This window comes from Scyliorhinus torazame, chromosome 7 (assembly GCF_047496885.1).
Source record: "Scyliorhinus torazame isolate Kashiwa2021f chromosome 7, sScyTor2.1, whole genome shotgun sequence".
Taxonomy (NCBI): domain Eukaryota; kingdom Metazoa; phylum Chordata; class Chondrichthyes; order Carcharhiniformes; family Scyliorhinidae; genus Scyliorhinus; species Scyliorhinus torazame.
Genome location: NC_092713.1, coordinates 3,423,525 through 3,440,488, shown reverse-complemented (window position 1 = coordinate 3,440,488; position 16,964 = coordinate 3,423,525). Strand labels below are relative to the sequence as shown.

General features: G+C 53.8%; 1 protein-coding gene across 3 annotated transcripts in view; it reads right to left on the bottom strand.

Moving 5' to 3' along the window:
• LOC140426007 (guanine nucleotide exchange factor VAV3) overlaps positions 1–16,964 on the bottom strand; it is a 705,672-nt gene that overhangs the window by 301,866 nt on the left and 386,842 nt on the right. For all 3 annotated transcript variants that reach the window (XM_072510280.1, XM_072510278.1, XM_072510279.1), the window contains exon 15: positions 13,493–13,602. In XM_072510280.1, the coding sequence (XP_072366381.1) occupies positions 13,493–13,602 (110 nt within the window). The remainder of the gene's footprint in view (positions 1–13,492; positions 13,603–16,964) is intronic.

Sequence of the window (16,964 nt, the reverse complement as noted above, 5' to 3'; positions counted from 1 at the left end):
CTGACCGCGTGGGGCCGCAGCCTTTGCCAGTCTGCTGACCGCGTGGGGCCCGCAGCCTTTGCCAGTCTGCTGACCGCGTGGGGCCCGCAGCCTTTGCCATTCTGCTGACCGCGTGGGGCCCGCAGCCTTTGCCATTCTGCTGACCGCGTGGGGCCCGCAGCCTTTGCCAGTCTGCTGACCGCGTGGGACCCGCAGCCTTTGCCAGTCTGCTGACCGCGTGGGGCCCGCAGCCTTTGTCATTCTGCTGACCGCGTGGGGCCGCAGCCTTTGCCAGTCTGCTGACCGCGTGGGACCCGCAGCCTTTGCCATTCTGCTGACCGCGTGGGGCCCGCAGCCTTTGCCATTCTGCTGACCGCGTGGGGCCCGCAGCCTTTGCCATTCTGCTGACCGCGTGGGACCCGCAGCCTTTGCCAGTCTGCTGACCGCGTGGGGCCCGCAGCCTTTGTCATTCTGCTGACCGCGTGGGGCTGCAGCCTTTGCCATTCTGCTGACCGCGTGGGAGCCGCAGCCTTTGCCATTCTGCTGACCGCGTGGGACCAGCAGCCTTTGCCAGTCTCTGACCGCGTGGGGCCGCAGCCTTTGCCATTCTGCTGACCGCGTGGGGCCCGCAGCCTTTGTCATTCTGCTGACCGCGTGGGGCCGGAGCCTTTGTCATTCTGCTGACCGCGTGGACCCGCAGCCTTTGCCATTCTGCTGACCGCGTGGGGCCCGCAGCCTTTGCCATTCTGCTGACCGCGTGGGGCCCGCAGCCTTTGCCATTCTGCTGACCGCGTGGACCCGCAGCCTTTGTCATTCTGCTGACCGCGTGGGACCCGCAGCCTTTGCCATTCTGCTGACCGCGTGGGACCCGCAGCCTTTGCCATTCTGCTGACCGCGTGGGACCCGCAGCCTTTGCCATTCTGCGCAGTCTCACTTTTCCGGAGGCACCGGACACAAAAACCTTCCCGGAATTGACGGACTTAGTAACAGAGCACTATGGCCCTAAACCGCGTCTGATCCTGCGATGGGACCGGTTTTACTCAGCATTCCGAGACACTGGGGAGTCAGTTACAAACTTTTTAACAAGGTTAAGGCGGTTAGCAGAGGCTTGCGAATTTGGCCTGACGCAAAATGAGATGCTCCGAGGCAATTTGGTATATGGAATAAATAATTTAGCAATACAGAAACGTCTGTTAGCAGAGGCCGAGCTGGATTGCAAACAATCATTGCAGCTGGCTTTGTCCTTAGAAAAAGCGGCAAGCGGAGCGCATAAGTTACGGGGTACAGCACGGTTCAATTCCCGTACCAGCCTCCCCGAACAGGCGCCGGAATGTGGCGACTAGGGGCTTTTCACAGTAACTTCATTGAAGCCTACTTGTGACAATAAGCGATTTTCATTTCATTTCATTTTCATTTCATTTAATTTCAGTGAAACTGAGTTAAGGGTCTACCGCTGGGGGATAGGCAACTGCATAGCCACCCTCAGGAACGACGCGGATACTAAGTTAACCAGGCCCACTCGCAGACACCCTCCCAAACAAGGGAAAATTAAGTCCAGACAGACGGCAGCCCCTGCAGCCTTTCGCCCGGCAAAATATTGTAGTTGTTGCCAGAGATCGGAGCCAGAAAGGAGAAACAGAACCCAAAACCATCATCTGGGAGAAGGTCACGTTGGCCGGGTACAGGAGAATGCATACCCGAGAATCCCCACCTACCTCCGACGGGGAACAACTAAATTGTGTAACGATGGTTAAATCAAAACCCATTAAGTTATCCATAAGGTTGAATGGACGTCCCACACTGATGGAAGTCAACACTGGAGCAGCCGTATCAGTGATGGGGAAACAGTATTCAATAAAATTCACACTGGACTCCAACCCTTATTCCAGGACCTCGGCAAAACTGAGGACAGACACGGGAACCACTGAGAATGTTGGGCACAACGCATGTAACTGTGGCTTATGGAGAGCAACTGGTTAGGCTGCCTTTAATGGTAGTGAAAGGAGTGGGGCCAAGCTTATTAGGACAAAACTGGCTAAAAGAGATCCAGCTGGATTGGGTAAACATTTTCCAGCAGGAAAATTCAGGGGCTGGTTTAGCGAAGGGCTGGCTTTTAAAGCAGACCAAGGCAGGCCAGCAGCACGATTCAATTCCCGTGCCAGCCTCCCTGAACAGGCGCCGGAATGTGGCGACTAGGGACTTTGCACAGTAACTTCATTTGAAGCCTACTTGTGACAATAACCGATTTTAATTTCATTTGTCAAATGGCCGCATGAGCGAACTCCTGTGCAAATACCCAGATGTTTTCCGAGAAGGGCTCGGAACAATAAAGGGAGCAAAGGCGACATTGCATGTAGATCCAGAGGCAGTCCCAAAATTCTACAAGGCCCGACCAGTACCCTTTGCATTGAGGCAGAAAGTCAATATAGAAATAAAACGTTTAGAGCATGAGGGAATAATAAAACCGGTCCAGTTTGCAGAGTGGGCAGCACCCGTGGTGCCTGTCCTTAAGCCGGACGGCTAGGTCCGCCTTTGTGGAGATTTCAAACAAACGATTAATCGCTTCTCACAATGAAATGAAATGAAAATCGCCTATTGTCACAAGTAGGCTTCAAATGATGTTACTGTGAAAAGCCCCTAGTCGCCACATTCCGGCTCCTGTTCAGGGAGGCCGGTACGGGAATTGAACCGAGCTGCTGTCCTGCCTTGTTCTGCTTTAAAAGCCAGCGATTTAGCTAAACCAGCCCCTAACAACTGGACAAATACCAATTGCCGGATTGAGGATTTGTCTGCAAAGCTGGCTGGAGGAGCCCTATTCTCAAAACTGGATATGAGCCACGCGTATCTACAGCTGAAGCTGGATGAACAGTCCCAAAAATTCTCAACGATAAACACCCTGAAGGGCCATTTTCAGTATACAAGGTTACCCTTCGGGGTATCGTCAGCTTGTGCGATATTCCAGAGGACAATGGAGAATATATTGCAAGGGCTACCACAAGTCGCCATTTACCTGGACGACGTCCTCATTACAGGAAAAACAAAGGCAGAACACCTGACAAACCTGGAGGAAGTCCTTCGGAGGTTTTCAGCAGCAGGGGTGCGCCTAAAAAGGGAGAAATGTGTTTTCCCAGCACCTCAAGTAACCTATCTGGGTACAAGGTTGACAAATCAGGCCTTTGGAGGATCGGGTGAGGGCGATTAAAGATTGGCCAACTCGAGGAAGAGCAGGCAGACATGCATCCAGTTAAAACACACCAGAACCCCGCATGGGTAAACAAAGGAAGGAACAGCCCCCCACAGAAACCACCGGAGTGTTACAATTGCGGACAATTAGGACATTACGCACGAGAGTGTCAAGCCCCCCTGAAACAGCAACGGAATCAGCCCACAAATGCCCCCCAAACCAGCGAAGACACCAACAGCCCCGACCACCCACCCAGGGAACCATACCCAAGGGAACAATGCACCAGAGAGCCTGCTCCACCTTATGTGCCCCAGGGGTCATGTTACAACTGTGGGCAGGCAGGACACTTCGCCCGAGATTGCAGGAGACCCCCACCAGCTAGACTAGCCCCAGATATGAAAGAGAACACCACCCACAGCAGCTACAAGGTCCCAGCTGCCCCATGCAAACTGTGAGTGCTTACCCACCACTTCTCATGGCAGCGTTACCTCAGCAAGGCCACTTCATTTTTGTTTCGCTCCTCCTTCCTCTCTTCTTCTGTCACGCTGCACTCCCTCCATATGCTAGTTACGCCCCAGTCCAAATATGATTTACGATGTCCTGTATTCTGATGGAACCTGCAGCATGTTTAATGTTGTCTGTTAATGTTATTGTTAAATGTTGTTTGTGAAATCGGAAATTTTTTCCATGGCCCCACGCCTTATTTTTCGGCAGAAACCTCTGAGAACTTGTCAGACCCCCATTCGTAACTGCCCTTCTGGTTCCAGGAAAGAACCACTACGGCAGCTCCCCACGATGACTACATTTCTTGCCCGTTCTTGTCGGTTGCTCAGGCAGTGGAGAAACGGCTTGGGACCCGGCCTGCCTGAGGACCCCCCCTCTGGTCAGCTACGCTCGGGTAGGGCACACATGGCATTGGTCGCCGTCCTACCCGGGGACTCCATCCAACTCTTACCCGTCGCGGCCCATATGCAACTCATTTCGGCAAGTTTTGTTCAAAAAGTTTTGTTTTGTTTCAGGTAACCCTTAGGTTGCGAACCACATGCTATTTACATCCTCAAACATTTGGAGGGTAAATTGCACAGTCTGCGAGACGGCTCGCACTGGTTCAGTATTTGTAAGTGTGTCTTGTCCTGAAATTCGGTTTTTGGAGAAAGAAAAAATGAGGGAGTCACACATAGTGACCAATTATAAAGGGAGTAATTGGCACTAAAGGACAGACATACGAGATGTTAAACAAGATAGTAACAGACACTATGCTTGTTTCCACAGAACCCCAGAAGCTCCAGGACCAGAGAAGAGAAGAGAAGAGAAAAGAGAGAAGAAGAACCATGAGGACATCGTCCGTGTTGCTCATCACCATAATGGACATTTGGTTGCGCGCGAACGCGAACCCACTGACCCCCAACCCCCCCCCCCCCCCCCCCACCCAGCCGTTAATGATTCACTTCCCCACAGTACCCAGAGCCCAGTCACAAGTGAGTAAATTTGCAGACGATACTAAAGTCGGTGGTGTTGTCGACAGTGTGGAAGGATGTAGCAGATTACAGAGGGATATAGAGGGGCAGCACGGTAGCCTTGTGGATAGCACAATTGCTTCACAGCTCCAGGGTCCCAGGTTCGATTCTGGCTTGGGTCACTGTCTGCGCGGAGTCTGCACGTCCTCCCCGTGTGCTCCGGTTTCCTCCCACAGTCCAAAGATGTGCGGGTTAGGTGGATTGGCCATGCTAAATTGCCCTTAGTGTCCACAATTGCCCTTAGTGTTTGGTGGGGTTACTGGGTTATGGGGATAGGGTGGCGGTGTTGACCTTGGGTAGGGTGCTCTTTCCAAGAGCCGGTGCAGACTCGATGGGCTGAATGGCCTCCTTCTGCTCTGTAAATTCTATGATTAAAAAAAAAAAGATAAGCTGCAGAGCTGGGCTGAGAGGTGGCAAATGGAGTTTAATGTAGAGAAGTGTGAGGTGATTCACTTTGGAAGGAATAACAGGAATGCGGAATATTTGGCTAATGGTAAAGTTCTTGGAAGTGTGGATGAGCAGAGGGATGTAGGTGTCCATGTACATAGATCCCTGAAAGTTGCCACCCAGGTTGATAGGGTTGTGAAGAAGGCCTATGGAGTGTTGGCCTTTATTGGTAGAGGGATTGAGTTCCGGAGTCGGGAGGTCATGTTGCAGCTGTACAGAACTCTGGTACGGCCGCATTTGGAGTATTGCGTACAGTTCTGGTCACCGCATTATAGGAAGGACGTGGAGGCTTTGGAGCGGGTGCAGAGGAGATTTACCAGGATGTTGCCTGGTATGGAGGGAAAATCTTATGAGGAAAGGCTGATGGACTTGAGGTTGTTTTCGTTGGAGAGAAGAAGGTTAAGAGGAGACTTAATAGAGGCATACAAAATGATCAGGGGGTTAGATATGGTGGACAGTGAGAGCCTTCTCCCGCGGATGGATATGGCTGGCACGAGAAGACATAACTTTAAACTGAGGGGTAATAGATATAGGACAGAGGTCAGAGGTAGGTTCTTTATGCAAAGAGTAGTGAGGCCGTGGAATGCCCTACCTGCAACAGTAGTGAACTCGCCAACATTGAGGGCATTTAAAAGTTTATTGGATAAACATATGGATGATAATGGCATAGTGTAGGTTAGATGGCTTTTGTTTCGATGCAACATCGTGGGCCGAAGGGCCTGTACTGCGCTGTATCGTTCTATGTTCTATGTTTTAAAACAGAGCCAATTGAACCAACCAAAAGTTAGCAACAGGTCTTTTTTAGGACTGGAGACATATTATAGAAAGTTCATACAGAACGGCGCTTCCATCTTGGACCCCCTACACCAATTACTAATAAAGGGGCAAGCCTGGGAGTGGTCCACCCGCCAAGACAGGGCTTTCAAGAAGATAAAAGAACCGCTTTCCTCAGAGAACGTCTTGGCACACTGCGACCCCAGGGAAGAGTTGGTGCTCACGTGCGACACGTCTCCATATGGCGTGGTGCAGTTTTGGCACACACAGGGGAGAACGGACAGGAACGACCTATAGCGTTTGCTTGCAGGACGCTGACAGCAGCAGAACGAAAGTACTCCCAAATCGAAAAGGAAGGACTGGCTGTGATCTTCGCGGTGAAGAAATTTCACCAGTACTTGTACAGGAGGAAATTCACTATAATCACAGACCACAGCCATTGCTGGGTTTGTTGAAAGAAGACAAAGCTTTGGCCCGGATCCAACGCTGGGCCCGACTACTGCCGGCGTACCAGTATCAACTGGAGCATCGGCCAAGAACACGGGAGGTAAACGCCGCTGCACTAAGCAGGCTGCTGTTACCGGACACCCCGCCATTAGTACCCAAAATAGAAGAAACGGTGGCGTTACATTTCCTGGGCACCCTTCCAGTGGCCACAAAAACAATTTGTTTCTGGACCCAAAGGGACCCGGTTTTATCAAAAATAAAACACATGGTGCTAGCGGGGGAGATGGAAAGACCGGTCCGGGTGGAATTCCACCCTTACTGGAGCAGAAGAGAGCAGATCACCGGGGAAGACGGGATCCTGCTATGGGGGGCTCGAGTAATAGTTCAAAGTCAAGGCCGTCGAGCCAGACTGGCCGAACTACATCATGGGCACCCTGGAGTCTCAAAAATGAAGCTGCTGGCCAGAGGCTATGTCTGGTGGCCGGGCCTGGACACAGACATAGCGGCATTGGTAGGTCGGTGCCAAGAATGCCAACAAGGGCAGAAGGTGCCACCGGCAGCACCGCTGCACCCATTGGAATGGCCGGGTAGACCATGGTCGTGACTTCCTGCCGATTTTGCGGCCCCGTTTATGGGTTCAATGTTTTTTATAATAGTCGACGCCCATTCCAAATGGCTGGACGTCTACAAAATTAACTTTGCAAATTGAACAACGACCATTAAAAAATTCCGCACCTCGTTCGCACCTCATGGTATCCCAGAGGTGTTAGTTTGGGATAATGGATCCGTTTTCACCAGCCAGGACTTCGCAACATTTATGAAGTCGAATGGCATTCGGCACATCAGGACGGCACCACACCACCCGGCATCGAATGGCACTCGGCACATCAGGACGGCACCATACCACCCGGCATCGAATGGCACTCGGCACATCAGGACGGCACCATACCACCCGGCATCGAATGGCACTCGGCACATCAGGACGGCACCGTACCACCCGGCATCGAATGGCACTCGGCACATCAGGACGGCATCATACCACCCGGCATCGAACGGTTTGGCGGAGAGAGCCGTCCAGACCTTAAAAGTCGGGTTGAAGAAACAGTCAGCAGCATCATTGGACACCAAACTGTCGCGCTGGCTATTTGACTATAGAACAACCCCACGCGCCACAGCGGGAATAGCACCTGCGGAGCTACTCCGGGGCAGACTCCGAACCCGGCTGAGTCTACTATTCCCGAATTTAGGTGGCAGAATAGAGCGACACCAAGAGGCCCAATGCAGGGGTCACGACAACACTCGCCGAGAAAGGCAGCTCAACACGGGTAAAATGTATGGGTCAGAAATGATGCGAATGGCCCCACATGGGGAGCAGGAACAGTCAAGGCCGGGACAGGACCTGTGTCGTATGAGATACGTGTGGGGAAAACATGTAATAAACAAACACCTGGACCAGGTGCGGGCCTCGGATTTGTTTCCTCCTCCGGAGCTAACTCAGACCAGCAGACCGAGGACCTTGGCGAATCCTCCCCGACAAACTATTCACGCCCCCCCCCCCCCCCCTCCGACATCACTGGTGAGGACATCGGACTCGGGTATGGACACCGTGGATGATGCTGCAGCTGTACCCCTGCCGCCGGAGGAAAGGGGAGAACCGCCCCTCAGGCGCTCACATCGGAAACGCCAGCGCCTAGCCGTTATACCCCCCCCCCCCACCCCCCCCCCCCCCCCCCCCCCCACGTCGGAGGCCGAAGTGGAGGAGCCGGACCCGCCACAAAAACTAAGCAGGAGACCCGTGAATCACGAGGACCACGGGGACTCCTCAGAGTTTGGGGGGGAGGGGTGTAATGACTTAGGCCAAGCCTTTGAGATTGGCCAGTTAGAATACGAGTTCCCTGATTAGTGGCCCAATCAGGGAACTCCTTTCTGTGTATATAACAGGGAGAGTCAGATCCTTTGCACTCCCGGTGTAGACAGTGAGCTGAGTGCACTCCTGGTGTAGACAGTGAGCTGAGTGCACTCTCGGTGTAGACAGCGAGCTGAATGCACTCCCGGTGTAGACAGCGAGCGGAGTGCACTCCCGGTGTAGACAGCGAGCTGGGTGCACTCTCGGTGTAGACAGCGAGCTGAATGCACTCCCGGTGTAGACAGCGAGCTGAGTGCACTCCCGGTGTAGACAGCGAGCTGAGTGCACTCCCGGTGTAGACAGCGAGCTGAATGCACTCCCGGTGTAGACAGCGAGCTGAATGCACTCCCGGTGTAGACAGCGAGCGGAGTGCACTCCCGGTGTAGACAGCGAGCTGAATGCACTCCCGGTGTAGACAGCGAGCGGAGTGCACTCCCGGTGTAGACAGCGAGCTGAGTGCACTCCCGGTGTAGACAGCGAGCTGAATGCACTCCCGGTGTAGACAGCGAGCTGAGTGCACTCCCGGTGTAGACAGCGAGCTGAATGCACTCCCGGTGTAGACAGCGAGCTGAGTGCACTCCCGGTGTAGACAGCGAGCTGAATGCACTCCCGGTGTAGACAGCGAGCTGAGTGCACTCCCGGTGTAGACAGTGAGCTGAATGTACTCCCGGTGTAGACAGCGAGCTGAGTGCACTCCCGGTGTAGAGAGTGAGCTGAATGTACTCCCGGTGTAGACAGCGAGCTGAATGTACTCCCGGTGTAGACAGCGAGCTGAATGTACTCCCGGTGTAGACAGCGAGCTGAATGTACTCCCGGTGTAGACAGCGAGCTGAATGCACTCCCGGTGTAGACAGCGAGCTGAGTGCACTCCCGGTGTAGACAGCGAGCTGAACGCACTCCCGGTGTAGACAGCGAGCTGAATGCACTCCCGGTGTAGACAGCGAGCTGAGTGCACTCCCGGTGTAGAGAGTGAGCTGAATGTACTCCCGGTGTAGACAGCGAGCTGAATGTACTCCTGGTGTAGACAGCGAGCTGAATGCACTCCCGGTGTGGACAGCGAGCTGAGTGCACTCCCAGTGTAGACAGCGAGCTGAACGCACTCCCGGTGTAGACAGCGAGCTGAATGCACTCTCGGTGTAGACAGCGAGCTGAGTGCACTCCCTGTGTAGACAGCGAGCTGAACGCACTCCCGGTGTAGACAGCGAGCTGAGTGCGCTCCCGGTGTAGACAGCGAGCTGAGTGCACTCCCGGTGTAGACAGTGAGCTGAATGCACTCCCGGTGTAGACAGCGAGCTGAATGTACTCCCGGTGTAGACAGCGAGCTGAATGCACTCCCGGTGTAGACAGCGAGCTGAGTGCACTCCCGGTGTAGACAGCGAGCTGAACGCACTCCCGGTGTAGACAGCGAGCTGAATGCACTCCCGGTGTAGACAGCGAGCTGAGTGCACTCCCTGTGTTGACAGCGAGCTGAACGCACTCCCGGTGTAGACAGCGAGCTGAGTGCACTCCCGGTGTAGACAGCGAGCTGAGTGCACTCCCTGTGTTGACAGCGAGCTGAACGCACTCCCGGTGTAGACAGCGAGCTGAGTACACTCTCGGTGTAGACAGCGAGCTGAATGCACTCCCGGTGTAGACAGCGAGCTGAATGCACTCCCGGTGTAGACAGCGAGCTGAATGCACTCCCGGTGTAGACAGCGAGCTGAATGGTCACGGTTGTTCAGCTGTTGGGTTTGTAAATAAAAGGAATTCTGGTGACGAGACCTCTGCCTCGGTGGACTTGTTGGAGGGCATTTTGTGATACTGGACTATGATATAAATTATAGGTGGCCCTGTAACTACATTTGTACTCCTATATTACTTTTGAATAGTTCTGATGAGACAAAAGGTACTCATTGGCTTAGATGCCTGTTTAGAAGAAGCAATTTGTAGAAATAGGTAGCGTATACACAATGCTTGTGAATATCAGAAAGGATACAAAATGGCTGTTAGTTATTAAGGCAATACCAAAGACACAAAATGCCACTTTCCTGAACAATAAGTTACAAACTGTGTAAACTACCTCATGAGAACCAAGGGAGTATTTCAACAGCCGCTGATAACAGCTTCACAGAACAAGAAATGTTTTGTGTCCTTGATAAGCCCAAGGACCCCAGCTGCAGACAGGACATCATTATGTTAGTTTTGAATGACTTCTGTATGACGTTAGGGGTGGGTAAGACAACACCTACTTTAACCATATATGTGATAACTGGGATGCTAAGAAAATTGATTGACTGCATGTAATGAAGTGTGACGCGAATATAGTTGATTGATTGTATGTAAATAGGAACACATCGAATTCCACCCCTTGAATCTGTATATTAACCCGTGTGAGCCTTCGCTCAAGTGAGAAAAGGTGTGTCAAAGGCTGCGGAGTCTCAAGCCTTTCCTTCCAGAATTCTGATATAATAAACTGCTTTTTTTTACTTATACTCAGGCCTTCGTGTGAATATTTTCACCTCTAACAGACTTGTTACAGTCCCCTTATCTCCGTCCCCCCAACCCCAACCCCTGCCAGAGCCCCCTCAGCTTTGGACACGCCCAGGATATGGGGATGTGATTCACGCCCACACCCCCAACCCCGTACACACCTATCCTTCTCCGACTTCCAGACCAACAAACTTGTCCCCCACAAACAAGTCCCTGAAATGCTCTATCCCCACCAGCCGCCAGCCCCAGGACCTCGCGTCCAGCCCCACCGGCACAAATCAGTGATTATCGCCTGTCAACGCCCACAGAGACATGCCCTCCAGCCTGAAGGGTCGCCCACACTGGTTCCAGACCCACCACCGGCTCACGGTATACTGGACCGGTGAGAACGGAAGGGGCACCAACAACAGTGCCCTGAGCCGCGTCTCACCTACTCGACGCCACCTCCATCTGCCCCCACACCGACCCCTCCTCCAGCGCCCATTTCCTCACCATTGCAATATTCGCAGACCAGTAGTAATTCAGCAAACCCAGCAATGCCAGTTCACCCCCCCCACCCCTCGTCCCCTCTCCAAAAGTACCGTCTTATCCCGCGGCATCTTCACCAAGCAAACAAACCCAAAATTATCCCACCCACTTCCTAAAAAAGGACTTGGGAACAAAGATGGGGAGGTTCAGGAACAGGAACCTGGGCAACACCGTCATTTTGACCATCTGCACACGGGCAGTGACAGCGGCAACACATCCCACATCCTAGATGCCGACTTTATTCCCTCCCCCAGTCACGCCAGATTCCATTTTTACAGCTGTGTCCAGCTCCGCACCATCTCTATCCCGAGATACCAAAAATGTGCATCCACCACTCTGATCGGCAACTCCCCCCGAGCCTCTATCCTGTCCTCCCCTTCAGGAACACCTCCCTTTTCCACTTCTTCAATTTCCACCCCGAAAAACAGCCAAATTCCCTCCGGATCTCCATTATCCAATTGAAGCTGCCCACCGGGTCCGGGATATGTAGCAGAAGGTCATCTGTGTACAACGAGACTCTGTGCTCAACCCCTCCCCACTCAACCGCTCCCCGCTCAACCCCTCCCCTCTCCATCCCTCCCCCTCAATCCCTCTCCATCCCCTCCCCTCTCCATCCCCTCCCCCTCAATCCCTCTCCAACCCCTCAACGCCCTGAGTGTCATTGTCAGCGGCTCTATTGCCAAAGCAAAAAGCAACCGGGAGAGTGGGCACCCCTGCCTCATCGCCCAATTCAGCCCTTGTACCCCAAGCTCGTCCTGTTCATCCGGACACTGGCCATCAGTGCCCTACCCAGCAGCCGAACCCAATCCACGAAACCCTGACCGAACCCAAACCGCCCCAGCACCTCCAATAAAAACGGCCACTCCACCAAATCAAAAGCCTTCTCCGCATCCATCACCACCACCACCACATCTACCCCGTCCGAGGGCATCGTAATGACTTGAGCAACCGGTGCACATTCACCGACAGCTGCCACCCCTTCACAAACCTCGTCTCCTATCACCCCCGGCACACAGTCCTCTAATCCCTAGACTAGCACCTTCACTAACAACTTTGCATCTACTTTGAGCAGCGAGATCAGGCAGTACGACCCACATTGCTCCGGGTCCTTATCCATCTTTAAACTCAACGAGATGAACTCCTGCAACAATGAAGGGGGGGGGGGAGAACCTGTCCTTCCCCTTGACTCATCGTACATCCCCACAATCAGGGGCCCAAGCTCCGCACCAAACTTCTGATAGAAACCAGCTGGAAACCCATCTGGACCTGGGGCCGCCCCGCCCCCCCCCCCCCCCCCCCCCCCCCCCCCCAACTGCATCGAGCCTACATTGCCCATCACTTCCCCCAGCACAATCGGGGCCCCCACCCCCAACACCTTCCCCTCCTCCTGCCTTGGGAACACTAGCCCATCCAAGAACCGCCTCATCACCTCCTCCCCAAGCGAAGGCTCTGATTCGTACAACCTTCTGTAAAAGGCCTCAAATACCCATTGACCCCTTCCGGGTCCCACACCACCTTGCCTCCCCCATCTCTGCCTCCACGAGGTCAATCGATCCTCGTGCTCCCCGATAACCTCCTCCATCTTTTGGATCCTCAGGCCCTGTGTCTCCTGCCTCTGATCCACGCACTCAATCGCCACCCAAAGCAGCTCCACTAACTTAGCCAGGTCCTCTGAGGCCTCCTTTCTCTCTGGAACTTGCTGCTCCACAGATCAGTAGGTGGGCAGTGCTACCCCCTACTCTCCGCCACCGTCTCCGGTCGCACCACTATTACTCTCACTCAAGCTGCTGTCTCTTCCCGTTGCAGTGCTTGTCCGATGTGCCATAAACCAGTCCCACCAGAGGAGTTTTACCTTCCCTCAGTGCTCATTAACCTCTTGCAATCCAACACCACACAATTTGGGTCGGGAAGGAGCAAAACACATCCACCTGGAGCGGGAGCCACCAAATGTGCGACCACTGAGTTTGGCTCTTTTGACCATATTTGAACCCAAGGTTGTAATGAGGTCAGGAGCTGAGTGACCCTGGGCGGAACCCAAACTGAGTGTCTGTGAGCAAGTTATTGCTGAGTAAGTGCCACTTGGTAGCAATGTTGATGACTCCTTCCATCACTTCAACAATGAGCGAGAACAGACTGATTTGGCAGTGAGAGCTGATTGAAGGAATTGTATGGAGGAGGCAAAGGAAAGATGGTCATAGAAATGTGACACAATGACAGGACGGATCGGTGTTTGATACTCACAGTGCCATTCCAAACTGTTCCAACCATTTCTTCTTCAAATCTTTTGTCTTACAGAAGAACTCAAACCCGTTTTGGCCGTGTACATGTGTGAGGTAGAATCCATGGGACCACTGCATCAGAGTGAAGGAAAACAACATTTTACAAATTTGTAGATCGCATTCCGACCGTTCACAGTTCTGAATGAATCTAAGAGGCTCACAGCTAGCACGCTTATCTCAGAAACACAATGTTAGGGGTGTGGTGAATGTATTCACCTGAATATGAACTGTCTGTATAGTGCTGTGACTTGTGACCAGGAAATGATAATACGATCTACTTCCAGGTACGGTACTGGAACCCCGGTGGGCACCGCCTCTGGCTCCACCCTCCCCGGGGTGATATATAGACCGGCCACCTGTGGGTGGCACTCATTTGTAAAGCAGACACTGGCAGGCAAGTTCCTGGATAATAAAGACTTATGTTCACTCGTTCTCACAGTCTCGCAGTGAATTGATGTAAAATCAAGGGGTTAGAATTCCAATCCCACAGACACAACAACAAAAGCTCACAGGACTTCATTGGGAGCACGTCAGCCCAGAACTGAGGGAGCGCTGCACTGTCAGAGGGTCAGTACTGAGGGAGTGCTGCACTGTCAGAGGGTCAGTACTGAGGGAGTGCTGCACTGTCAGAGGGTCAGTACTGAGGGAGTGCCGCACTGTCAGAGGGTCAGTACTGAGGGAGTGCTGCACTGTCAGTGGGTCAGTACTGAGGGAGTGCTGCACTGTCAGAGGGTCAGTACTGAGGGAGTGCTGCACTGTCAGAGGGTCAGTACTGAGGGAGCGCTGCACTGTCAGAGGGTCAGTACTGAGGGAGTGCCGCACTGTCAGAGGGTCAGTACTGAGGGAGTGCTGCACTGTCAGAGGGTCAGTACTGAGGGAGTGCCGCACTGTCAGAGGGTCAGTACTGAGGGAGTGCTGCACTGTCAGAGGGTCAGTACTGAGTGAGTGCTGCACTGTCAGAGGGTCAGAACTGAGGGAGTGCTGCACTGTCAGAGGGTCAGTACTGAGGGAGTGCTGCACTGTCAGAGGGTCAGTACTGAGGGAGTGCTGCACTGTCAGAGGGTCAGTACTGAGTGAGTGCTGAACTGTCAGAGGGTCAGTACTGAGGGAGTGCTGCACTGTCAGAGGGTCAGTACTGAGGGAGTGCTGCACTGTCAGAGGGTCAGTACTGAGGGAGTGCCGCACTGTCAGAGGGTCAGTACCGAGGGAGTGCTGCACTGTCAGAGGGTCAGTACCGAGGGAGTGCTGCACTGTCAGAGGGTCAGTACTGAGGGAGTTCTGCACTGTCAGAGGGTCAGTACTGAGGGAGTGCTGCTGTCAGAGGGTCAGTACTGAGGGAGTGCTGCACTGTCAGAGGGTCAGTACTGAGGGAGTGCTGCACTGACAGAGGGTCAGTACTGAGGGAGTGCTGCACTGTCAGAGGGTCAGTACTGAGGGAGTGCTGCACTGTCAGAGGGTCAGTACTGAGGGAGTGCTGCCCTGTCAGAGGGTCAGTACTGAGTGAGTGCTGCCCTGTCAGAGGGTCAGTACTGAGTGAGTGCCGCACTGTCAGAGGATCAGTACTGAGGGAGTGCTGCACTGTCAGAGGGTCAGTACTGAGGGAGTGCTGCACTGTCAGAGGGTCAGTACTGAGGGAGTGCTGCACTGTCAGAGGGTCAGTACTGAGGGAGTGCTGCACTGTCAGAGGGTCAGTACTGAGGGAGTGCTGCCCTGTCAGAGGGACAGTACTGAGGGAGTGCTGCACTGTCAGAGGGTCAGTACTGAGGGAATGCAGCACTGTCAGAGGGTCAGTACTGAGGGAGTGCCGCACTGTCAGAGGTTCAGTACTGAGGGAGTGCTGCACTGACAGAGGGTCAGTACTGAGGGAGTGCTGCACTGTCAGAGGGTCAGTACTGAGGGAATGCTGCACTGTCAGAGGGTCAGTACTGAGGGAGTGCTGCACTGTCAGAGGGTCAGTACTGAGGGAGTGCTGCACTGTCAGAGGGTCAGTACTGAGGGAATGCTGCACTGTCAGAGGGTCAGTACTGAGGGAGTGCTGCACTGTCAGAGGGTCAGTACTGAGGGAGTGCTGCACTGTCAGAGGGTCAGTACTGAGGGAGTTCTGCACTGTCAGAGGGTCAGTACTGAGGGAGTGCCGCACTGTCAGAGAGTCAGTACTGAGGGAGTGCCGCACTGTCAGAGGGTCAGTACTGAGGGAGTGCCGCACTGTCAGAGAGTCAGTACTGAGGGAGCGCTGCACTGTCAGAGGGTCAGTACTGAGGGAGTGCTGCACTATCAGAGGGTCAGTACTGAGGGAGTGCTGCACTGTCAGAGGGTCAGTACTGAGGGAGTGCTGCACTGTCAGAGGGTCAGTACTGAGGGAGTGCCGCACTGTCAGAGGGTCAGTACTGAGGGAGTGCTGCACTGTCAGAGGGTCAGTACTGAGGGAGTGCTGCACTGACAGAGGGTCAGTACTGAACTGGACGAGCCATATTAAAACTGTGGCCATGAGGCAGGTCAGAGGCTAGGAATTGTGCGGCGAGTAACCCACCTCCTGACTCCCCAAAGCCTGTCCACCATCTCCAAGGCACAAGTCAGGAGTGTAATGGACATTCTCCACGTGCCTGGATGAGTGCAGCTCCAACAACACTCAAGAAGCTCAACACCATCCAGGACAAAGCAGCCCCGCTTGATTGCTCCCCTTCCACAAACATTCACTCCCTCCACCACCAACGCACAGTAGCAGCCGTGTGTCCCATCTACAAGATGCACTGCAGGAACTCACCAAGGTTCCTTAGACAACACCTTCGAATCCCACGACCACTACCATCTAGAAGGACAAGAGCAGCAGATACCTGGGAACCCCACCACCTGGAGGTTCCCCTCCGAGTCACTCACCACCCTGACCGGGATATATATCCTTCACTGTCGCTGGTGCAACATCCTGGAACTCCCTCCCTAACAGCCTAATGGACTGTAGTGGCGCAAGAAGTCAACTCACCACTCTTGGAGGGCAGCCCTGGCCTTACCACTGCCAGTTCCACCCCCTCTGCCCATCCGTGGGCCTCCCCTTCCTACCCCGTTCCGATGCGAGTAGACGTTCCTGTTCTGGGCTTCGGGACTTTCACGGTGAGGCTGCTTTCTACTTTCAGTCGCGATCCTGCCCACCGCTATCTCTGATGCTGCACGTGCTAGGGGGATGCCAGCCAATCAGATTGGCCAGAGCTCTCTGAGGCGGCACTTCCCCCTGAGTGAGAGGCAGAGGACCCGCCTCCAGCCGATGAACACTGGCCAGAGTGTGAAATCGCTGCAGGACAGGCGGGATCCGTGGGATTCTCGTCCCTGCCGAAGCTTCTGGTAAGGGAGGTTCCGCCATTCTAAACACCCTGACCGCAGTGTAGAGGAGGCAATGGGACATCACGTGTAGAGCGAGTGGTCAGGTGATGATGGGGCTA